The 25,860-nt window shown below is 40.9% G+C and overlaps 1 protein-coding gene across 5 annotated transcripts in view; it reads right to left on the bottom strand.

Annotated features, from left to right (window-relative positions):
- Positions 1–25,860, bottom strand: part of Ikzf1 (IKAROS family zinc finger 1) — a 97,036-nt gene that overhangs the window by 58,770 nt on the left and 12,406 nt on the right. For all 5 annotated transcript variants that reach the window (XM_076836922.2, XM_076836918.2, XM_076836930.2 and 2 more), the window contains exons 2-3: positions 23,687–23,740; positions 16,884–17,003 (exon numbers count right to left, since the gene is read on the bottom strand). In XM_076836922.2, the coding sequence (XP_076693037.1) occupies positions 16,884–17,003; positions 23,687–23,726 (160 nt within the window). In that variant the 5' untranslated portion in view covers positions 23,727–23,740. The remainder of the gene's footprint in view (positions 1–16,883; positions 17,004–23,686; positions 23,741–25,860) is intronic.

Here is a 25,860-nt window from a genome sequence, read left to right as displayed (position 1 = left end):
GACCCCATGTACCTATCTTCCTTGTTGACCCCTGTGCCTAGTAGGGTGCATGGGACAGCAAAGGTGCCTAAGCATCTGTCTCATTAACTGATATGGCAAAGAGGCTCACCAACCTTTTGCTTGGTCCCTTGCATTCTGGAATTCTGACACAACTCAAAACCTGTTCCTCATTTACCTCCAAATCTAGAGTGAAGTGTGATAAAAGGCTCCTTTTTAGGTCTCCACAGTTTATTGGACTTCTTGAAGGAATGAATTCTAATATATCTTTGATTTTCCATAACATTTAGTATAATGGCTTGCAATGGATTTAGTGATTATGTTGGAGAACCATATGGGTTTGAGAAATTTGTCAGTAATTCAGGTCTCCTTTCAGTTTTCAGGATTAATACAATAAAATAAATTATAGTATATAACTACGAACATTTTAATAAGATGGTAAACAATGGAGGACAATACAAATCATTTCTGAGATCCCAGAATGCTATCAATTTGGATTTATTTGTATCCATAAGGGCTGGGAGAAGGCCAGAGGGTGTCGCCTTCACAGACTCCAAACTGCAAAGTAATTTCTCATTATATAGCAAAACTTAAAATAGTCATTGCTCTTATTTTTTTTCCCACCTATATTTAATTCAAAAAATTTTAGATGACTCATTTTATTTTTTTCCCAATTGTTTCAGCACGGCTGTCTTCCCTTTTGATTTAAATATTTTCATCCTAATGGTTAAAATGTTGAATTCTGACTTTCAATTCCTTACAAAGATGGCTTTCTATTTCAACAGCCAATCTCATGGGGCCTATGAAAAGGATTTCCACAATACATTGAACTTCATGTCTCTACATGTCAACATGTTCATGCCATTTATACTTTTTTACCCCAAGCTGTGTTATGTGGCTGAGAAACAATACAAGGTGCTCAACCGCCTGGAAGGATCTTGTCATCCACCTGCACTTAAGGTACAAAGTAAGTGGGGTACAACCAATAGTAGCTCATATCCAGATGACAGGCTGTGGGCTTCACCAACCTCTTCTTCTACGCTATTTGTGCTTTCAGCATTGGGACAAAGCAGTGCGAGAGTTGTAGAATGTGCTCAGATGGACTCAGGCAAACAGTCTGAAAGTTGTAAAATCTGTTTTCAAAAATGTCAAGGATATAAAGGTGAGATGTGGACAATGGCCCAAAGAGTGGGTGATGTTTGGAGAAAAGGATCTTAAGAATTCTGCTGGCCAAATCAAAAGAGATTCTTTGGGAAGGACAGAGAAATGAAGGCGGAGGCCAGCAGAGGATGTGGCCTGGGCACCCACGAAGAGGAAAATGTGTGCAGCGAGCACAGTCAAAAGGGTCATCCTTTCTAACCCAGTTATGCAAACCAACACATTTTTGAAATATCACTTTACACATCATATGAAAAAAAATGATTTCATTCAATGGATTTTCAAGCAAAGAAAAAGGGGCTCTTAGGCAGGATTGCCCCACACATCACAACTCTAGAGGGGTGGAGAGCTGAAAGTGAATGCCAGAATTTCTTCAAAATCAGCTACAGTAAACTGGGCTCATCTTCTAAAGTTTAACATTTTTTTTTGTTTTAAGGATGAATTTATATCATTCCAGAACATAACTCTTACTACTTCATGACTAAATCTTGTTTTTGCATAAAAAAGCCATATCCCCCAGTTTAATTCAACATTTATTCAAAGGTATAGATTCTAGGAGAACTTTTTACTATTTCTAAAAGAAAAAGAACACCCAGCCTAGAATATTCACAAGCATGTGCCTGAGTCTCTGAGGGCCATCGTAGGAGGGAGTTGCAAAATAAGCGAGAGCAATAAAAAATTTCGATCCCCCAAGGTCAAGTCCACTGGGCATGTGTCCATGCCTGCTCACAATATCAACCTCTTGGTATTCTCAGCTAAGATGTGTATGATTTCATAGCTAGATTCAGTAACTTTTAAACCACAAAAGTTTTTTTTTTTTTTTCCATTGTCAATAAACCCTGAACCAGGTAATCCCCGACTAACTCATTTAACAAGCAGTAAAAAGTAAAAGCTAGTGAATGGGAGACTTGTGTGGCTTTGATTCTTCCAATTGCTGCCAGCTACACCACTAGTTTATGATACTTATCCCACAGGGAGCTGTACCTGACTATCTTGGGCAGCCTGTTCTCTATGACTTGAGGAGAAAAACGTTTACTGCTGGGCAAAGCAGTTCCGTCACTGGTCCTTACATCCACATACCAGAAATTTGATGAGAATGGAAACATGATCAACTTATTGGAAGGAAGCAGGCAGTGGGTAAAATAAAGGAGGGTAAGAGAAAAGAAGGAAGGAGAGAAGGAGAGAAAGTAGAGAGGAAGGGAGAGAGGGAGGAAGGATAAAAGAAGAAAGAAAGGAGACACAAGGGAAGGAAGGAAGGAGAGAATGAAGGAAGTAGAGAGGAAGGGAAGGAGGGAGAGAGGGTGTGACAAAGGGAAGTAAGTAGAGAGGAAGAAAGGAAGGGAAGAAAGGAGGAGGAAGGAGAAAGAGAGAAAAAGGAAGGGGGAAAAGGAGGAAGAGAAAGAAAGAGAGAGGGAGGAGAGAGACAGAAAGATCAAAAGACAATAACAGCACAATCAAAGCCACAATGAGTCTCAGTGTTTTCTGGATCATGGTGTGCTCAGGAAACCCAGCAGCCACAAGAGCAGGAGCAGAGAGCACACCCTGTCTCCTGATCTGCAAAAAGAGCCCCAGTGACAGCGGAAGGCGTCCCTTTCACAGGAAGGCTGGGGTCTGTACCAGTAAGTGGGGCCAAATGCCAGTGTCACCCTTGCATGTGCTGTCAGGACATGGGTGCTGGGGTGAAACAGCAGGCTGGTGAGTTCTCCCTTGAAAAGTAGCCTTTCCTTCACGCTGCTCCTTCGCTCCAATAGCTTGCAGCAACATTTTTTTTTAGGAAGCTAGAGGCTCCAGTCGCAGCCATCTTGGCAAAAACAATTTCACAGATGTGATGGTATCTGTTTTTGAAGCTTAGTTTACCTGGGAGACTCCCCAGCATGCTCATGCGCATGGAGCAATTACCTTGTTTCAAGAAAACTTAATGGAAGAAACGAAATACCTCAACACAGAAAAGTGACCACATATCACACAACTAGAAATGAAGTGATAAAAAGAAAACTAAAAGTCATTTTTTTTTTAAATTTAATTCAGCTCCTACGCTTTGGGAAATTGATTGGTTTTACATGCTTCCATTTTGCTATATTCTTATTACTTTATACTTAAGCAAATGCCAACGAAATCTATAGCTGAAGTTAATTTTAACTGAAGTTAAAATTGGATCGGATATAGACTTTTTATAAACCAAACGTGGGTAAAAAAATAGATGAACTAAAAAGCAAAATTTCACATGCACTTATGATACCCATTGAGAAAACATTTTAAAAAGTAAATTGATTTAAAACTAATTTTTAAGAGTTGATAAATGACTAGTCTCTGTGTAAAATTCCACAAAGATTAACCTTAAAAAGTTTTCTAGGGCTGGGGATGTGGCTTAAGCGGTAGTGCGCTTGCCTGGCATGAGCCGGGCGCTGGGTTCGATCCTCAGCACCACATAAAAATAAAAAAATAAAGATGTTGTGTCCACCAAAAACTAAAAAATAAATATTAAAAAATTCTCTCTCGCTCGCTCGCTCTTTAAAAAAAAAACCACAGTTTTCTATAATGTAACAATACACTTTTCTCAGGAGCTCTTGAGATTTGTCCCATCCAAAAGGTAATGTCATTTGGCTTATTAGACCCCTGAGCATATAAAATGTGGTCAATCCAAACTGAGATATGCTTCAACCATAAAATACACACTGGATTTCAAAGACTTTGTACAATAAAAAAGTAAAATCTGTCTGTAACAACTGTTTACCTTGAGCATATGTTCAAAATATCAGTATTTTGGGTATACTGAGTTAAGTAAAATATGTTAAAATTAATTTCACATGTGTCACTTTTCTTTTCTTTTTTTTCCTTTTTGTTTGAAAATTGAGAAAGTACTTATGCAGGTCCCATTATATTTCCACTAGAGAGTGCTTCCCTAGAATATGTGATTCACCTATTATACAAATATATTCCAGAAATGCTGGTTACCACTCGTCCAGGAAGCCTCAGTTTCCCATACAAGGACTGTCCTGGTAGCTGCATTTCATAAGACAAGCTGAGGCTGTCTGCCTGGGATCTGATTAGAAAGACCCCCTACCTAACCGTTAGCCCCTGTGTGCATGAGTATGTGGAGCCTACGCACAGAACAGGCTGATTTTAAGGAAAGGTCTTACGGAGATACCCCATCAATAAAAGTATTTTTAAAAAATTTAAAAAGTAGTTATAGAAATAGAAAAAAATAACAAACACAAACCTTAACATAAATTCTCACACCCACAACTATAAAGTCAAATATAAAAACCAATGTGGAGACCATATATGAGAAGTAATATTCCTTTAAAATCATGAGTAAATGTGGCCTTTAGAATGACAAAAATAACTCCATTGTCCTCTTAGGATTAAAGCCTCTTCACTAACCCTCACCTTCTCTATTAAACACTAATTTCACTAAAGACTGTTTCAACCATAGTGTTAAGATTAAATAAGTAGTAGCTACACCAGGTAATATTTAATTGTCATTATTTAACATTATGGTAGAAACAGAAGCCTAGAGAAGTGCTCTGGGGTCACTGGAAGATTCTTATTTTTATTGCAACCAAGTTCAACTGGAGAGCATAGAGATATTGCGAAAGCAGTCAACATTCTGCCAGGTTCCAAGAATAATAATAAAAATAATCATATGGCTGCCTGCAGGGCTATAATAAAAGTCCTTTTCTCATTTCAGCAGGATTTCACTTCTAAGGTAACTGTCTTTCATTCTGAAAAAAGAGAATGCCCATTGCAACTGGTTTGGAGGCCTTCCATCTATCACACCCTGCCTGCTGGGGAGAGACACCGGATGTTCAGGGCTTCACCGGAATCATTGCCCAGTGACTTCAGTGGAAATTGACAGCCTGCAGCCACATCCCCTGTAGGGGAAGTACTCTCCTGGCAGCTGGTCTTGCAGAGACACACCCCAGACCTGCCGCCAAAGATGCCTGCCCTGAACTCACTCCTGAAAGTAGGGCATAAACAGCTCTTCAGTTAATGGAATGAGTTCCAGCAAGTGTCAGGTGCATCTGAGCCCAGATGTGCCAAGAGTGTCTCCAGGCCTTCCGCAGCAGGTTTAGTTTTTTGATTATCCCCCTAGACATTTGCATATTGCTAAGCCCTTACTGAGAAAGTGTCCTCAGGGTGCCACTACAGATATAAGAACAATTGAAGCGGTCACCTCTCAGATCTGTGTACACACTTCAAGGTTGCATTTTATTGATGGGAGGCACCAAAAATTCTCTGGAAAGGATCAAATGAATCCCATGGTTTGAAGAATACTGTGAGGCTGAGAATTTTCTAGAAAAATCATTGTAATTTAGTAACATGCTAATGCAATTTAGACTAGGTCTTGATTTGCATTTTAAAGTTCTTCAAACTAATACGACAGCTATAGTAATACGGATAGCTCATAATAAGACACAAAATTCTTTTCTAATCATTCCCCCAGCAACCAAATTAAATGCTACAGAAGTATTCTACGTATTAATATGAAGAATCCAGCTGCTTCAGTATTTCCAATTTGTGATATCAACAACAAAGAGTCAGTGGCAACCAATTCTTGTTGGAAAAATTTTATTTTCCCATTACTACCCCACAGCCCTACCCAAAGTCCTGACTTTCATCATACTCCCTCTACAGAACACACAGATACACAGCTGTCCACAAAACAAGTCCTTCTTTCAAATTTCATTGTAGCTGTGAAGATATTAAAATTGTATTAAGCCAGTACAGATATAGCAACTCTCAAAGCCAAAACCAAACCAAATCAAAAGAGCCCCAGTTTATAGCATCTGCTGGAGTATGTGGTGTAAATGCTTCTAACCAAGGTTGACTTCAACAGTTTAAACAACAGCTTATCTGGTATGATGGATCCCTGCAAACTGCAGCATGCTTTTTCAATACCCTATATGTTTCTGTTACCCCACACATCCTAACAGGTAAAGGACTTAAAATTGGGAGCAGATCTGTGGTAATTTGTGATATGTAGTTCCCGTTAAGACTGAAGAAAACTGGGGCTTATCTGGTGGGGTACAGTAGCCAGACTCAACCCATGCACTACTGGCCAGACAAGGCAAAGAGAAGGTGGCTTCCTGCGTGACCCACTGCCCCAGAGCATCCAGCATTTCATTCAACTGCTTCTGCATAATCTTTACAGGGCAATGGTTAGGGCTCTGCTTTGTGTCTGTTTAAACCTTTTTACTTTTGCATAAAAGGAGGGGAAGCTTTTTTTTTTTCTTTTTCTTTCTGGGTTATATTTATACTTCCCAAATCAGAAAATGTCCTAACCAGATAGGAGGACAGTGGCAACCGGCAACCACAGCTCAAAACCTTTTCTTTTCTTTTCTTTTTTTTTCCATTTCTTTCTGAAACCCCATGTAGAAGGAAAGTTAACGAAATGTCGGTTGGTCGTTTTATACACAGAGCTATCACGTCTTACAACACAAGAGAGAACAAAGAAGAAAATAAAATTGGGACAAAAAGCCGGAAACAGACAATGGCATTTATTCTCTGATAGCACTTTTAATCTTGGGATCTTATTTATTTCTCCAAGTGATGCAATGAAGTACAAGGTGATCCAGAATTTGAGTTGTTAGAATAAAATGAAGATAAGATTAGTATTGGTTTTGTTAATTAAAAAAACACTTTCTATAGTTATGGTCCTATAGACACAAAATGAAAACGGAAGGCATGGTTTAAAAATGAGAGGATGGTATTTTTTTTAACCTCTTCTGGTCTAATCTTCTATAGGTATTCCTTTTTAGGGACATTGACAATAGTAAAAATATATATAGACGTGTGTGTGTGTGTGTGTGTGTGTGTGTGTGTGTGTGTATCAGCCAAAAAAGATTGCCCCTCTGCATTTGTAACTTTCATGCATGGGAGGTGCCAAGGGAAGTGAAGATAAACATGTGCAGGCTGAAGGGTGGCATTTAAATCAGCTGCTCACCTGGGAGATATGTAGAACTATCTAGTCTCAAATGGCCTGGGTGAGGTAGCTAGCACCATTGGGGATGTGCGTTGTTGAATACCCTGCAACGGGAGGAACAGTCTCACCAAAAAGAGAAGCCCCTCTTTTCCCAACACTAGCTGTGCCTATGGAGAAACAGTGACCTGAAATAACCAAGATGATGGACATGAGATACCAGCCCCAAGCCTCCTCCCTCTCCATTTGGAGTTCTCTGGCCCACCCTCTGCTCTCCTTTTACCATTCTCTCTTTGAGGAAGCAACACAACACCATTCCATCTCTTCCCTCACTGCACGTTTATCAGACACCTCCCTACTCTAGAGGATGCCAGGTGCCTAGGACACCATATAGAGCAGGTCACAGCCACATCCTTCATCTGGAAGTGAGGATATGTGCCTTCATCTGGAAGTGAGGATGGTGTAAGTCTAGAAGTGACAAGACTGCTCTCGGATCATGTGGCCCAGAAGAATGATGTTTCTTATGTGGGGCTCCTCAATCAAGACTTGAATGAAGAGAGGAGGGTACCGCAGGAGCCCAGGAAAACATGGTGGACCAGGATGCCATCATTTCTAGCTCTTAGGTGACAAATTTCTGCTTGACTCCAGGCTCCTCCTGGGCTCTTAAGACACTGATCTTGTCTTCTCTGTTAGTTCTTTCCTATTGAGCTTCAAATATATTTAAATATTTTCCCTCTAAAAACATCAACCTATAAATCCCACCTCCCCAGTCCTTCAATGTCCTCTATCCTGAAATTCCCTACAATCTTCTTTCTCTTCCTCCCTCGGTATGTCTTCTCTTCATCCCCCACAGATGTTGTCCTCCCATCCCTTACCCACCCACCTCTCCACTCTCCTTGGCAGTTTGGCTTCCGTCTGCACCCTGCTGAGCTACTTTTGGGAAATGCACCAGTGACCTCCACCCAAGGCTCCTTGGAGGACACCTCCTGCTCACCCTTTGATTCTTCTCACCTTCATTGAAATCTCTTTCCTGTGGGTTCTGTGCCATATTCCTTTCTAGAAAATTATCCTGAATCAAATAACTTATTCTCTGTCTCCTCCTTTGCTTTCTCTTCTAGACAGTTAAAGATGAACCTTCCCTGAGGCCTTTGGTGTTCCTGACGGTACCTCCCACTGTCCCTCCTCAATAGCTAGTTTCACTATTACTTCCCTGAATTCCACACAGTTCCTTGGCTAAGAACCATCGTTGGATCTCACCTTCATTTCCACTCCATGATTACTACCCATTTTGCTCAATAGAACCACTGCTGCCCCAATCAACAAGATAGAAGCTACAGCCACTCCACCTGTGGACCTACATTCAGTGAGTGGACAAACACATGCTGAGAGGTGACAGCTCTACCTGCCCCCTCTCTCTCTGGTGCAGGACCGAAGGCCTCACTGGTCTCAACTCTTGCCTATTACAAGAGGGATCTTTCCAACACACAGATCTGCTGGGGCTATTTCCCACATCAAAACATTTGGAGGGTCCCCTTCTGAACTCCATTCTTCTCATCCCAGCACAAGCTACAGAAGCCTTTTGCACCTCTACTCCTTTGTCGACTTTGGTTCCTTCCACCTTTTCCCCACCTTTCCTAAAGTCAAAATATAATTCACTTTCATGCCACTGTTCAAAATTCAGTCTTCTCCAATCCTTCACCCCACATTCCTGCCCACCTTCCAGCCCACATTCCTGAAGAAAACACTGTTAAATTCTTATGAGTTTGTGCCGCAAGGAAATTGTCATACCTACTTGGCTAATGGCTCTCAGCTCTAGGTCAGTTTGGTTTTGCATTAGCCATTCTCCAGTCTTTAACTGCAGGTCTAAAGGGCAGGTGCATCCACCTGGCACAGCAAAGGGCTCAGAAAATAATGCTGTGATTGGTAGGAATTCACTCATTTCTGGAGGGTCAGAGAAAATTAAAATTCAAACAAAACACAAAGCTGACCCACGTGGTGGTATTTCCATAATCCTAAAGTGAATTCAGCAGGGAAGGGGGTGGAAGGGGGCAGGGCAGCACCTCACTCAGTAGGAACTCTGCTTTGGGTCAAACACTGGAGAACTTTTAGGGCTTTGTGGCCACTAAATTTAACACAAGGAAGTGGGGACACGGTTGGCTTTTATGTGCAGGAAGCGACTAGCTCAAAGTGTGAGCCTGTGTTCTTTGCATGTCCCTCCATCAGCACACTCGCTCTCCCTCCTTCCCCGCCAGGGCCAGGAGGGGCCTGGTTCGACTCTTTGTGTCTCAGTGGTTCCAGGTGCAGATCCAGACGTGAAGCTTGCTGGTTTTTTTCAGGGACCCTCTAGGTCTGCCCAGCCTGAGCTGTGTTGCCCTCTGTGTCCTATGACTAGGAACCATGTGTCTCACATTGGGCTCAATGTGCCAGTACTTTCATCCCGAGTCACCTGCTAAGAGGGTCCCTCGGGGCCGGGTCTATACAGTCCCAAAGACATGGAGCCCACCATGTTGAAAACAGGGACAAGATCAACATTGGCAGTCGGATGACCATCTATGTTGTGCTACTCCCCAGGGCATACCTTACGCACCTCACAGCCAGGGTTGAGGTGACTCCCCAGCTCTCACAGGTGCGAAAAGGACACAAAGTCACTGCCAGGACTAATGAACTAAGACACACAGAGCCAGGGGCCCTGACTATCTGCAAAGCTCCCGGGCAGAGAGTGAACAAGAGAAGAGCTATGGTCTTTTCACAAGTACAACATACACCCCACACTCCCACATCCCCACCCATACACCACACAAACATATATATATATAAATACTACACCCCATATAAATACACACCCCACACACCATACACACATACACACCACATGTATATATATCACACACACATATATATGCCACATATACATACACATTACACACACATACATAAATACCCACCACACAAACATACATATGCCACACCTTCCTCATATACATACACACCACACATACCACACACATATACATGCCACACACCCCCATATATACACATGACACTACACATACCACACATTAACATACACACCACCCACACCACAACACACCACAAACACACTACACACCACATACACACATATACCACATGCACACACCCCCCAAACACTACCCACATATACATATCACATTCACGCACAACACATGTATACCACACACAGACCACAACACACCACATATGCATACCCCATATACACGTATATATACAACACATGAACCCCATGCACACCTTAATATAAATACACACGGAGACATACACAAGTCACTTTCAGTTTTCGCCAAGGAACATTCTTAAACCTCTGCTGCCTGGTCTCACCTATCTACACCAAAACCTAGCACAAGATGGTAACTGACACAACATAAAATCTAAATATTCGTGTCCTCACCACTCCCAAACCTTTTGCGCTCACTGACAAATCAGAGGTATAAAAAACAGAAAGGCAATGCAGAAAGTTTGTAATTTTAAGTTTATTTTGATGTGGGAAGGAATCACCTGTCACAGAATAGCCTCTCTGGTCAGATAAGGAAAGAGGGTGGGAGGATAATTTTTCTATTGCTGTTATTGAACATTTGGGGCAATTTACAAATGAGAAAGACTTGCCACCTGGGTAGAAATGTCCATGGTAACAATACTGATGTCTTCATGAGGCAGGCCCAAGATAGAGGCAGTAAACTGCAAGCTGAATAATACAGATTTTTAAATTTGCCCCATCAAAACCACCACACAATCATTCAACTCTGAAGAGGGGCAAGGAACCAACACAAGGAAGGTGAATGGGCATCCAAATGACATGCTTTTAGTTTTCCTCAAAGAAAGGAAAACAACTGCAACCAAACAGCCACCTGGGGTGGGCAAACAGTCCCCGACTTGCGACTTGTTTCACATTTGAACATGCTTGAGCTCCACTGCAGCTACTGCTCAGATTCTGCTAGATAATATTTCTCCCCAGCTAAAATTGGGTTTATCGGTTCAGAAGAGATGCATTTCACAGATAAAAACAACTTCCTCTAGCTGCCGATTAGATAAGCAGGCTCACATCCGTACTCAAAACCCTGCTGCCCAATCTCCAGCAAGACCGGAGCCCGCTGCTCTCTTCCCAGGGTGAAAACCTGTCTCCAGCCTCTCTTCCCTCCACAGGCCTGGAGAGGACTGTCCCCCACTCCCACCCCCCAGCACTGCTCTGGTTTCCTGCCTAACACTTTAAGATGAAGGACAGATATGGCACCAGGACGACTAATTAAACTATATACAAATCCAACAATTCCCACGTCAGACCTAAAATTCATGGCTGAGTTGAGGGGTTTTGACTTCAACAGAGATTTTTTTTTTTTTTAAGGAAGATTTATGATTTCACACACACTCATTTTTTTTTTCCTGGATTCTGGGGATGGAGTGAGGTGGATTTGGATTTTTTTTTCCTATCTTTTTTTGTTTGTTTTTCAATTTTGCTAGGATGAATCAAACAAACCCTGGTCAGAGTATTCAACATGGTGGACCAAAGTTGTGCTGATGCAGTTTCTCTCTCAGAGCCATGTGCCTCTGAATATCCACTGGGAGATGTGAGCTACAGGGCAAAGAACCTGTCCTACAATGAACCACTGAGGAAACAAGGGCCAACTCCTCACAATGGTGGGAGGCCATTCAGGTGCACCGAACCAAAGGAGCACATTCTAGAATGTGATAGGAATATGTAGAAATGCTTTCTCTCTCCACATCCAGACTCACAGTTCCTTCTACCTTGGAGCAAGTCCTGCACAAGACTGTCGAGATGACCAGTCCATGTGCCAAGTTGTACTGAAGCCATATTGTCTCAATTCTTTGTCTGAGCTAGCTCCGTGCCCACCCCCCTTAAATCATGGTTCCAATTCATCTCTAGATCAGTCCTGTGCTGCTGCCCCTAAATTCTTCCTTGAATTCAACTCTAAACCCTAAATCTGCATGGCATCCTCCTCAGGAGTGGTCATCCTGTTTTTAGCCTCCAATCTCTGTCCTCTGGCCCTTCATGTTCCTTGTGCTGTAGCCTACCAAAACTCCTGCCCCTGGTCTGCACTCAGGTGCAGGCAAGAGGCGGGGTGGGGCCGGGGGTCCTCCTCCCACACGGCCAATCCTGTGGCACAGTTCCCAGCTCTCCCAGTCAGAAGGGCATCATGGGTACTTGTCAAAGAGAATCCAAGGACATGGAAACATGGAAGGAAGGAAAAGGCAAGAATTCAGGCTGTAAAGAAGAAGGTATGGAACTATGGTTGAGTAAACGAAGAAAATCACGTCTTTAGTTTTATTAAATACAAGACACCCATCTGCTCTCTAGATATTAATCCTGACATAATTCCTAAGGGAAAGTTTCTTAAGAGCTCCTGGTCAAGAGCTCTCAGAGTAAATCTCCATCGATTTTTCACTTCTTTAATATTGGTGCTCTGGCTGCTTGAATAAATTTGGGGTTGCCTTAAGAGGTCACTGAGTGCTTTCTCGGCTTCAAACTGTTTCAGACACAACCACTTCAGAGAGCTGAGAGTTTTCTCCTTTTTAAAGAGACCACTTCAGAAGAAAAAGCTACAGTCTCATTAAGGAGATGTTCTGATGACTAAATCTCTCCTTGCCAGAAAGTTCTTCTTTGACTCTAACTGAAAATTCTTCAAGTTGCTCTTTAAATCCATTATTTCCTCTTATTCAGACCTGGAAGAAAATGGTGGCCAACTATGGGCTCGCATCTTGCTCTGACTTAAGGCCATCACCTGGTTTCCCATATTTATATGTGGACCTAGAGTGTCCCTGCAACGCTGGATGAAGCAATGAGGCGTGGCACTGTTATTCTTCTTGTCCTGGGACCAACCAGTATAACCTCCACCTCCTCAGCAGGAGGTTGATTTCTACCATTTCCCACCAATTCCTTGTTCTGGTCTGTTCTTGTTAATGATTGGATTCTTCTAAAACTGAATGAATGGGGCTGGGAATGTGGCTCAAGTGGTAGCGCGCTCGCCTGGCATGCATGCGGCCCGGGTTCGATCCTCAGCACCACATACAAACAACGATGTTGTGTCCGCCCAAAACTAAAAACTAAATATCAAAACTCTCTCTCTCTCTTTAAAAAAAAAAAAAAAAAAAACTGAATGAAGCCTCTGGCAATAAAGACTCATAGCTTTTCAAAAGCATGCCTTGCCTCTTTCTAGAAAAGACACCCTTGCCATCCATTATGACCAAGCGTTTTCCCATCTTTGACCATCTCATTGATCCTCCCTGACTGTATCCTGGATCTCACGGCCAGTACTCTTCATCTCTTCCATACTCCTTCCTTCTAACTCCTTCCTCTCTTCTCTTCACTTTGCATATTTTACGGATTAGTTTTCTAAACTAATAAATTTCTCTTCTATCCTTGGGGCCACAAAGTTATCAGTTCTCTTTCCCTTTTCTCAACTGAAGCTTACAGGGAGCTCCCTCCACCCTTCTTATTAATCTGTAAGACTTCTGCTCTGCACAAGCTGCATCTTTTCTGGTCTTTTTTTCTTCTTCTAACTTTATGTCTTTGCTATACTGTTTTCAACAAAGCAAGTCCACAGAGTTTCCATGGAACCTACAAAGTCACTCTGGGACACAAGTTTAGTTGCTACTGCTCCTTAAAATGAGGAACTGAGCTGGGAGTAGTGGCAAGTGCCTGTAATCCAAGCATCTCAGGAGGCTGAGGCAGGAGGATTTCAAGTTCCAAGTCAGCCTCAGCAACTTAGTGAGACCCTGTCTCAAAAAAAAAAAAAATATCTATCTATCTATATATATATATGAAAAGGGCAAAGAATGCAGCTCAGTGGTCTAGAGTCCCTGGGTTCAATCCCTGGAACCAAAAAAAAAAAAAAAAAAAAAAAAAAAAACCCTGAGGCTCAGAGAGGAAAACCTGCCCTGAGTCACAAGAAGGGTTCTGGCTTGTCCCCTCTAAGACACATTCTCTGCCAGGCCACCACTCCTTTTATATACCCTTTCCTACTGCCTACCTTACACTTTTGTCTCAGTGAGGGAATTCGTCTAGTTTCCTGGGTCTGTTTTTTATATACCTTTGTTCTATTGACCCACTTCCATTGAATAATTTGATGAAATATAGCTTCAAATGTATTTCCTTTAATCTGTGAATTTCCCCTAACTTTTCATATTGTTTCCTACATACTCCTTTTATTTAATGCTACACACTACAAATTACCTGACAAACAACTTATGATCACATACTAACGCTAGCTCATTTCCTTAAAGAATCACAGAGGACAGTCTCTAAATGTGGTCGCCTTGTAGCCTGGTTTCTCCTGACATCTGTTTCTATGGGTGGGTCTTCTGGGTCCTCTCACTCCTACTTCCTGTCCCCACACCTCTCCTGTCTAGTGTTTGATGACTTCTGGGCTTTTTCAGCCTTTGCTTCCTGGCTCTGAAGAATCACTCCTTGGCCTCCAGTAGCCCACAAGGACCTCTACGCTGCAGGTACCCCTGGGCCCACATCAAACAGCTCTTCCTGCCTGTGCACAGAGGGAGGTCAACTGCTACTCTCTAACCCAGCAAAGAGGTTTTCCAGGGTCTTTCAACCTGTCAACTCTGAAATTCCTGCTTTCTAAACTTCATCCTGAAAGGAAAACTGGCCTAAAAATCAAGTCACACATGACAAGGGGCACTGAGATGAGCCCCCAAGAAGTGACGAGCCCCCTGGAAGTGACCAGCCCACCCCAACTCCAGGCAAATGCTTGCACTAGTTAAATCTGGGACTGAGCACTGGACTCTGAATGAAGGGAACACCACCCTGGCAGCCAGCCAGCAGTTCCAACTGAGGCTGGGAGATCCTCACCCAGAGGCAATTCCCCTCGGTGCAAAGTTCCTAAGGGAGACAGCACCAGGCTATTTTGTAGGTATTTATAATAATGATTTATTTATCTATCCCAAGCGAATTGCATGCTTGTCTCTACTCTCCAGGAACCAGCCTGACTTTCAGTTCCCCAAAGGATGCCCACACTGCGAGGGCTCTGAGGGCATCGTGGAGGCTCCACAATAGCTACAGAGATCTCAGGGTTGAGTCTACCGGGTTTCTCCATAAGGACCCAGAGCCAGCTCCTAACTCAGATGACGGGGTTCACAGTATATTGCGTGGTCAATGGATAATTTTGGTTCCTGGTCCATAAGCCCCTTGTTTGGCTATATGAGCATCTCAGGCATGAGCGTTTTGGTTTATGCTCAGAGTAAGTGGGAAGAATACTACTCCCATTGCACTGGGTGCTTCAGGGACTAAACCAATGAGGAAACCCTGGGGCAACCCCACATTAGTTATTCATATGTCACTATTGCAAATATTTACTGTGTGTATGTACCATCAGTGTCTTAATGTTTTTATTTAAATTAACCTTTCAACTTACATAAATGTGTTTTGAAAGTCTATGGGAACACCAATATCACTTACAGTAAATCAAAGGTAATCTTAAAAATAAGAACATCCATTAAAAAACTGTGTGATCATCTGGGTCTCAACTTGGGGAAATTCTGAAATGATGTATGTGGCTGTCTTTGCAGAACAGAGGGATGATGGACAGGTGTTAAATTTCTCTTCCCATCTACCTTCCCACACAAGAGTAGCCATTTACTAAAAGGGAGAAAAGAATTTATAAATGTACTCATTCTCTGCATTCATCTACACCATATGATTTTAGCCACTATCCTTATTTACTTGAGCCAAAAGGTACAGCTAAATTAAAAGACAGTCATTATACCCAAAGTAAACTTTGTTTCTAGGACACATGAAAACATACAGGAAGTTTCTCAGTTGTTGTATCTGGATGTCCTATAGAAAGACATGCAGTGAGGGCTTATGGAGCTAAGATACATCCATCCAGCCTCCCTGACTTCTGTACCATTATACCTTTATGACATGATTTTGTATAAGTAGGTGCTCTTATATCACAGATTTATCTTTTTTCAAAAAAGAAAAATTACTATTCCAGGGAACTAATGACTCATTAGCTCATGAGAACATGGTAGAGTAGAGTGAAAACTAATCTTTGAGTCAGACAATGAGTTTAATTCTGACTCCACCATTTGACGTTGGTGAGTTCACTGAACTTCTCTGGGCCTCCGTCTTCTTGTAATAAGAAAAGAAGGACAAAGCTTTCTAAACATGAACAGTAGCATATATAAGTTAACTAGTGAAGTGATTTCAGAAGGTTCCATACCCATCCCTTTAGGGAAAATGTATGTAAATGTTTGCTAACTTAGATAATCTAGATTTTTTCCTTTAACATTAAAAAAAATTCCCATCTGTCACTTCCTATTTCCAGTTAAATATGCCACATAAGAACTAGAGATTAGAAGGATAAAATAAAATGGCCAGATGAGACTCCTTCTAATCCAAAGCTCCAGAGAAAATAGCCCTATGGTTATAACACATAAAATATGTAATTTTCACTATCTACAACCAATAAAATTTAATATTCCTGAAAGTGCATCAAGAACAGAGGAGCGTGATGGAGACATATCCCACGGCAAGGTGGGTGACCCTCACCTCTGCTATTTTGCTGACATGTGGGTCTTACGGCCATACTGGCTTGTAAGGGTTCATCCTCCTTCATACCAAAGGACCCCATCCTGCCAATCTCTGCACCACTTTTCCTTAACATGATGGCTGAGGGAAAACAGTAAAGAAAAAGACTCATGTCTCTTAATCATTGTCTTGGAAGGATATAGAGAGATGGAGGTTTCACAGAAACAGAGCAGGTGACAGCCTGCAGGATACCAGGACGACCCGACTTACCCACTCCTCTTTCACTCTTGGAATTCTGTTGTCCTCCAGAGGTAGTGGAAAGGTCTTCAGGGACAGGCATGGGCTCGTCACCATCATCCGGAGTGTCACTTACTGGGGGACTCTCCTTCCCTGAGGAGACAAGTAGGAGCTTGAGTTTCTGGCTGTGGCTGTTACCAGCAGGGTGCCTGGGCTTCCCCTTGGTGGCTTGAGAGGGTGGCATAAGGACGTAGTAACTGGATTGAGTGTTTCCCTATAAAACAATTTTTTCTTTCTAAAAAAGAATATCATTTTGTCCCCTCAACCCAAACACAAAACAAACGTGTAAACAAAGATGCAAAAAGGAAAAACAAAAATAGAATCACGAGATTGGTATGTATGCACACATACATACATAATACGGGGTGATATATTTTGTTTCTTCAAAATGAACTAGCTCTTAGACATTCTTATGCACATAATTCCATACCAGGGGCCACACCTCTACGGTTTTGTATATAATGGGTACTTCAGGATCTATTTAAATCCTTTTTCTAACTTTGAACTTATATTGCTTCCCATCCTTTTTGATTATGAAACAACACCTATGAACACCTACTAGCTAGTCTTTGTACAGATCCCTAATAATTACCACTGTGTAAATCTCCAGAAGTTTTCTGACTGGGTCCAAAGGCATCTACATTTTTAAAGTTCTTCACATGTTTCCGTGAAGCTTTCCCCAATAAAGTGGTTCCCTTTCATTCCCCACAAGCCTGCCCCACCCACCCTCATGCTAGGATCCTGCTCAGACCCATGCATCCTGGGTTTGTTTACTTTCTTTTCAAGAGCCATGAACTCTTTTGACAGCTGCCCAACTTAACCTGGTAGGCAGAAGATGCCTGGAGAGGGATGGAAGGGCTACGTGCCTACTGGAGCAACAAGTCCCTCCCTGCATGCAAAAAAAAAGTCTATCAATGAAACTTCACTTTGAAATAGGAATAAAATATAATTCATGAAAACACAAAGATTCTTCACACTTCACTAAGTATGATTTGCCAAATGAAATTGGGCTTTATAGGATATCATGTTTATTTTGATTAGAATTAAGTTTAGCCAAACCCTCTAGGAATGGGGAACTCTTTCCCCTTCTGAGGAATCCAATATTGGAAAGGCATAACCAGTTTAAAAAATGCTCTCTTCCCATGGAGATTGAAACTCCTATAGTTTCTACCCTTTCAGAGCTAACTTAAACTCCAGTTATAAGGCATAGATTATACCCAAGACATGGCAGAGAAGGACCAAAGCAGATGCAAACTAACCTATCACAGCTGCTTGCAGAAGATCAGTTTGGGTGAATATTCTAAAGGAAGTCCAATAGAACAACAACAGATTGGGGTTGTGTGCTTGCTGAGCTGGCCACCAGGTTTTACAGGCAATGTGAGCTTCCCACATAGAAAACCCAGACTTTTACAAAAGCATGTAAATGACAAATCAAATGTTAAAATTTCTAGAAAACATGACTAGATATGGTGTAAAATTTCCTTGTAGGTTTGAGTAAACAACCTCCTACAAGAATTAATTTTAGGGGACTGGCAAGACCAGTAAAATCATTCCCAATATATGAAACAACCTTTACTGGAATCTTTAAAATAGAACCTGCACAGGCACCAAGGATATACTTTGGGGAATAATACTGCATTCTCTAGGAAACAGACATCACAATTTAATATTCCAGCTTAGCTGTAATTAGTGCAATTGGCATATTTTCAGAAAGAGCATTATTGGGTATATTTGGATAGCCAATACAAGATGAATAGTTAAAGATGGGGTAGGAGTAGAAGAATTTCCCAAAGAAAAACAAAAGGCCAGAGATAAATTGATTGAAAGTGCTCAGGTTACGCAAAAGCCTTGGACATGTGCACTAAGTCAGTACTATTTTCTTTGCCCTAAACAGAAGGCCTTAAAAGTAACCATAGTTAGATGTCTTAGTGTTGGTTTCTTCACCTCTTTCATAAATGAGAAAAAAACTCTGAATAGGAGATTGTAGGAGGGATATGAACCCTCTGACTACTTTTACTTTCCTAAGATGGTGACCTAGAATAATGGTTTTTCAAACTCTAAGGACTTTAGGAAGGTGGTAAAAGGAATTTTATTTATTTATTTTTTTGGTAAGAATAGCACCATAATCTCATACAGAACTTTAATATATAAAATAGGTCTATATAAGTATGGACATTTCAGGGTGGGGCAGATGGACCCTCAGGGGCCCCAGCTTTCCATTTCAAAGACCCACTAAAGGATCAGACAGTGGAGTCTCTGGCCCATGATTTAAAGTGTACAAGGCCAGCCAGGCATACACTTTCATCTCTGGGATTAATCAGGTGTCATCATTGTGGAATCGGGGTGGAGGCTAAGAAACAACCTTTTGGACTTATCTTTTTATATGATCTTCCCTATAAATTTGGTGTCTTTTATGACCCTCTGGGCCCATGTAGGTGCTAGAGCACCCAAGAGCCAAAGGACAATGATAAAGAATTGTGACTTACCCAATGAAGGAATGTCATACTTTTTGTCCAATTCATGCTAAAATGCATCTAAAAAAAAACTCTCTAATATTACTCTTTTAAAAATTTAATGGATCTACCTGTTAGGGAACAATACCAACTACAGCTTGTGGAGGATGTTCATAATAAAAAATGTGCTTCTTAAAACTTACATCTGTCTTAAGTTTCTGCACTGAAATGCCAGCTCTCCAGTGTCCCTGACCTTGTTATCTTAGTACTTTTATTTTTTCCTGCATGGGGGCAAAAAAGAGTAATGAAAACAGTAGGGATCATGATTCTAAAATACCGTGATTTAGAATGATCAATAGGAACTCCCTATGCAGAAGAAACCACATGGAGAAAAGGGAGGATAAAAAACCTGTCTCAGTGTGCCAGGGGCATCATGCAAAAAGGCAGAACCAGAAGGAGCAAAGTTGGATATATTCACATGCCCTCCAAGAGCTTGGTCTTAATTCAGCCTTGCCTCCACTTAACTCAGGGATGGTTTTTAAGAGATCATCTGATTTGCCTAAAAGCTCCCCAGTGTGAGTCACCGTTGCGGAGACATTAATCCCTCAGGTAAGCCTCTGTACCCAGGAACCCTTGGATTCTTTTACCGCTGGAAGATCTCCAGGAGAAAAATTTACGGCTTCATGAAAACTTTCATGATGGCAAATTCGTTTTACATGTTGACTTTCAACACATTTGCCCAGTTAACCATTCAAATACAAGACCTTATAAAGATGACAAAAGATTTAGAAAATGATGTGTTAAATCAAGTCAACACATCCCCAAATATGAATACAGGGTGATAAGGAGACTGTGGACCTGGAATACAGTTCTGGTTTCACCAGTCTGGAAGACTGATGGGAACATGAGATGGGTCACACCTTAAAAATTCTTACCCTAAGTGTAAAAGGAAGCTAAAAACATGATTTTGGCCTAATTCATAGGGTTGTAGTGAAGACGAAAATAAAAATGATGAATATGAAGTCTAATATTTGGTAACCTGTAACATACTGCAGAAACACACAACAGGTATAATAATCAGCTCCCCTCTTTTCCTGCAGTGCATGCACACTGACAGGCTACCTCAAAGATGCAGCCAGCAAGACAGCAAGTATTAACAGTCATGATAATTTAGAAACAGTGATAAAACTTCACTTGGAAAAATGAAAGAAACTTCTAGCTAAATTATCAATATATGGACTTATATCTAATTTATGTACTGCTTATGTGTCAAATGAAGCATTGCCTATGAGAAGTTTTTGTGGGCCAATTAGATGAGAAATTGTATCATTTGCTTATCAGCTGAAAGCAATGATTTCTCAAATTATAATTTACCCAGCAAAATTCTGCTCCCAAACGCACAAGTTTTTTTTTTTAAATATTTTTTTAGTTGTCAATGAACCTTTATTTATTTATATATGGTGCTGAGAATTGAACCCAATGCCTCACACATGCTAAGCAAGCACTTTGCCACTGAGCCACAATCCCAGCCCCACAAGTTTTTAAAGTATATAATTACATGATAGAATATAAACCCTGGGGTAAATAAAAGCTCAGAACATAGAAACCCAGCTCCATAGATGAGTAGAGGCGTTTGCGCTCTGGGGCTCAGGTGAGGCTCATGCCCCTGAGTCATTACCCCATAGGGATATTGGGTTTTCTTGTCAGTCATTTAAACTCTCTGAGTCTCAGCTACCTATAATTTGGAGATGTTAACTGTATCTCTTTCAGTAGGTCCTGGTAAGATAAAATGAGGAATCTCTTAGGACAGTGTTTGATTAATGTAAGATGTTTAATCAATGTGATTTACTACGATTAACTGGATAAATATTTCCATTTCTATTTCAATATATATAAGCTTCCTTTCCCTAATCAGATTCTGTATATTTACAGGGCGTGTTTATGTCCATGTTTCAACAAACACATTAAAAAGATCTTTAAGGATATATCCAATACAGGGCCTGGGGTTGTGGCTCAGCGGTAGAGCGCTTGCCTCGCATGTGTGAGGAACTGGGTTCAATCTTCAGCAACACATAAAAATAAATAAATAAAATAAAGGTATCGTGTCCATCTACAACTAAAAAAAAATTCTTTAAAAGAAAAGAATATATTCAATGCATAGTTAGGGTTATAATAATCTGGGGAACTTTAAAGACCAACTGTTACAGATTTACTGTTACTGTTTCCTTCTTTCCTGTTACAGATGCTACAGTGATCCAGGAGGCAAAGCCTTGGGTACCACAGCTGGAGCCAGAGATGCATGCTAGGATAGGTCTCTCAACATCCTTCACTCTTCCAGACTGACTCTTTCTTCAGAAACCAAATGAAAAACATAATGCATATGCTACTAAATATTTGGAAAGAATTCTGAGAAAGAACAAGACAACAAAAATGTTACCCAAAGACTTAGTAAGATGTACCCTAAAGGAAAGGAAAGCTTGCTTTAGGCATACTCTCCTCCAAGCCTACCAATAACATTTTCCTAATTTACATGGATTCAAGTCAGTAAACATTTATTGAGCACCTACTATCTGCAAGATACTGAGGACATGGTCTACAATTTTAGGATATAGCCAAAAAAAAAAAAAAAAAGGAAGCAAGTGGTTTTAAAAAAGGCAGATAGTTAAGTATTTTGTTATTTTTCAACTATTCAGGTGGAATCCTAAGAAATCCTGCTGACATCTGACTTTTTATGAAAAAGGGGATGATTCAGTAACATGTCAACTTCTGTTTGGCTAAGTATGTATACTTATACCATAACTAACTCACCCCTTTCCTTCCAACACCCATCTTCTAAGAGGGAGTCCAACTTAATAAATACCACTCCAGAATTTTCATAAACATATATGTAAGCATATAGAAAAAGTGTGTATGTGTGTAAAATTTGTGGTTTTTGTAGATAATGGGATCATAGTTCACATGCCTTTTCATTTTCATAATATTTTCAGACTTCTTTCTATACATGTATATTCATATCCTCCTCATTTTTAAGAGCTATTATGTAAGAGTGCATGGATACGCCACAGATTTTAAGTATTTATAACAATGCTACAACAACACATGCTTAAATATTCTTTATACTTGTGAGACTCTATTCCCAAAGTAAATTTCTTAAAGAGAAGTTGCTAAATTGTAGAATACATAAAATTTTAGCTTGTGCAGATAATGATGCACTTGTAGACCAATTTTTACTTGTTCCAGTTGTATACAAAGCATCTAAAGGCCACATTTTAAAAGTTGGCTTTTTTTTTTTTTTTTTGCATCTTGGGGAGTTTATGTCCAAAATGTTACAAGGGAAAAGGTGGAGATGGCAGAGTAGAGGAGGGAGGGAGACACCTGTGACTTGCCATAATTCTGTCTCCAGTTTGACGGCATCTGAATATCTTCTGCACATTCTCCAGTAAGCAGTCATGGGACAGGGAGGCACCTTGTAGATGTCCGTTACAAACACTGACTTAGACTAAAATTCAAAATTCAATAAAAACTTCAAAACCGGAGGGGGCAGTTTAGCCAAGGACCCCATGGCATTGACTGACCAGTGTGACATGAAGGCCTGTTTTCCTGGATTGGTAATAAGCCTGTGAAGTTCTAAAACATAAAATACTGAAAACTCCAAAGTCCAGGAAGCTTCTACTACTTCCTGGTACTGTCCAGGTACAGTGCCAGACAAATGGACTTCCTGTGGTATCCATTTGGGAGCTGTGCAGGTCTTGCTACGCTGGCTAGTGGCCCATCCTCAGTGGTGCTGAACAGGAGTCTGTGACCCACCCTTAAGGTCTCCATTAGTGACTTCTCCACTTTCTGGGCTTCCTAAGATGACAAGAGCTATGCCCAGAATGTTTTGAAAAGATATAATTTAAAATGAATCCATGTTATTTCTATACTTACCAAATATTCAAATAATCTGAACTGGACTGCACTATTAGGTTTTTCAAGTTATTTTCTCCTCTTTTCTGTCTCCCCTCTCGCCCCCTTTATTTTAAATACTATCTTTGGCATGTCCTTAGGTTCCAGGGTGGACCCATATGCAACTGCTTCTCCTAGAATTGCAACATATATTTAATTATTTCCAACTTACTATAGATTTAACACTTAAATTAATTATGTTATGGGTTTTTTTTTTTCCCTGTTCAGGTTCTCAAACTGGGATCATTTGTTAAAGTTGAAGTAAACAGACACAAATTCCAGCTTGGTCTTATCTTTTGCAGAACAGCCCCTCTGCCTCCCCATGAGCATTGCAGATGTCTTGATTCCTGGCTATACAGGTATCCCATAAGGTCTCACCTGAAACTTGGGACATGTCTTGACCCTCATCAGCATCCATTGTCTTCAGGTTATCTGAGAAAGAGAGGAAGGGATTTTTTAGTTTAAAGCAAAAATACTAATATGTGTGTGTGAGAGAGAAACAGAAAGAAAAAGAGACGGGGAGAGAAAGATAAAGAACCCTTATGCCATTTAACAACAAGGTTATCTAGCAAGAATAATGCATTTTCCTCCTCACATACTTGCTGGAGTATCTGACTGGCACAGACCTTGATCCTTTTAAAAACAGCATTACAAAGATTTATAAAAATATCATTACAAGCACAGGAGGACCAAATTTGTTATTTATTGTTAATTTCCTACTGCATAATAACCCAAAATGCAAACTGACTGCAACAAAATTAAGCAGAAAATTAAATGGCCCTGGGTCATTGTAGGCACAGAATTCATTCTCTTGGCTGATCCATAGTTATGTTCTTTCTAATTTACTGAGCATGCATCGATGAACCTTGAGTCAGCTTGGTGACACGCGTACAATCAGCAATCAAAAAACGAAGCAATTTGCTGAAGAATGTCTCATTTACCCAGGCAAGGCTGCATATCTGAGCAGCAACTGCACTACCTCCATCAATAATGAATACACCTCCAGCCTGGCAGATGGGCAACGCAGGCACTGCTGTCCTTGTCCCTCACTCTTCCTCAGACCTGGCCCTCAAACTCTACCAGCAAGCACTCTTATTCAGGGAGAAGTGACGGCAGTGCAAGCCAGGAGAGGGCCCAAACCTTCCTGTTTTGCTGACAGGGGGCTGGCTTCTCAGATCCGTTTAAATTTACAAATACAAACAGGAGAGATGCTGCCCTATAGTGGCCACAGGGAATGTACCACAGGCTGCACTGTGAGGCACTACAAATGGGAAGGGACCCAATATCAGTGGGGTAGAAGTTAGGGGAGTGCTGTGCTTTGTACTTGGGCTCCTGGCCTGCAACTCTCTGGCACCCATAATATATGACATCTGGCAGCTCTGTAGATAAGAAATCTGTGGCCAGCAGAAAGTGACCTCAACAAAGTCTGCTCATTATGCTCTCTGCTTAGAAAGCCTTTGGAAGAGACCCCTCACTAACTAGCAAACTGAAGCTATTTGTTGACTCTAAACCAGCCCCCACCCCCGTTTTTTCTTTGCTATCTCTGTCTCTTGGGTTCAGATGTGTGGATGTGAGCTGAAGCCTGTTTTCAGCAGAGATCTGGAAACTGATGGAAGATTCAGGGTCCTTACCCTCTCTCTGTTAGGCTGAATAGTGTGTGGGAAGATAATTAAAATTTTACGTATTATAGTTACATGTGTTATACATATAACCTTATATAGCTTTACATCTTTAAAATCTTTAATGGTACATGTGGAATATGTATTCTCAATTTCAGGAATACCAGTATTAGTCACGAAGAGGACATAAATGACAGTTCCTTTTTCTGTATGGGGAAAGGTTTTGTCTATTTTTGAAAGGCACTGAACTGGTCTGAGTGTGCTGTGAACTTTCAAGGCAGGTGCATGGCTTAGGAGAACTGCCTGAGCCAGAGAAGAGAAAAAGACCCTATATCTCACGTGTGCTCCAGTCCCAGAGTGAGGGTCACCAGCAACTGATACAAGACAAAGCAGACCCAGAGCCAACCACAGAAAAGCCATGTGCCTAGCATTGCCTGCACTTCTATTGTAAAAAAAAAAAAAAAAAAAAAAAAGCAGTATCCTAGGATTCTTCTGAAACAGTCCAAACATTATCATAATAAAGAAATGAGACTCAACTAAGAACAATCTTAGTATTTTCTGTATAGCACTCACATGAGAACTAAGGACTTAATTATGGTGGTATGTAACAAACCCCTTCCTAACTGTCCCAGCATTGCTGAGTGAAGCTTACAAAAGTCAAGTCTTATTGGAACAATGACTTGAACACAAAATTTCTGGAATGCCTACTTTGAATTTTTTGCTACATGACAGACAGAGGTTTTGACAACTTAAAAAAAGAAAAAAAAATACAACGGAGACAATGCTTTTAATTCCCACCACTTAAAACTAATAATTTTTTTTCCATGTGTTTCTGTGCTCTTTTAAAAAGAAAGGACATTTGTATTCCAAATGTACTATTTCAAAATATTTTTCATTTAATACACATCTTTTTATTTAACCAATATGCATCAT

The sequence above is a fragment of the Callospermophilus lateralis genome, chromosome 1 (genome assembly GCF_048772815.1).
Source record: "Callospermophilus lateralis isolate mCalLat2 chromosome 1, mCalLat2.hap1, whole genome shotgun sequence".
Classification (NCBI taxonomy): Eukaryota; Metazoa; Chordata; class Mammalia; order Rodentia; family Sciuridae; genus Callospermophilus; species Callospermophilus lateralis.
This window is presented reverse-complemented; position numbering and strand designations above follow the sequence as displayed.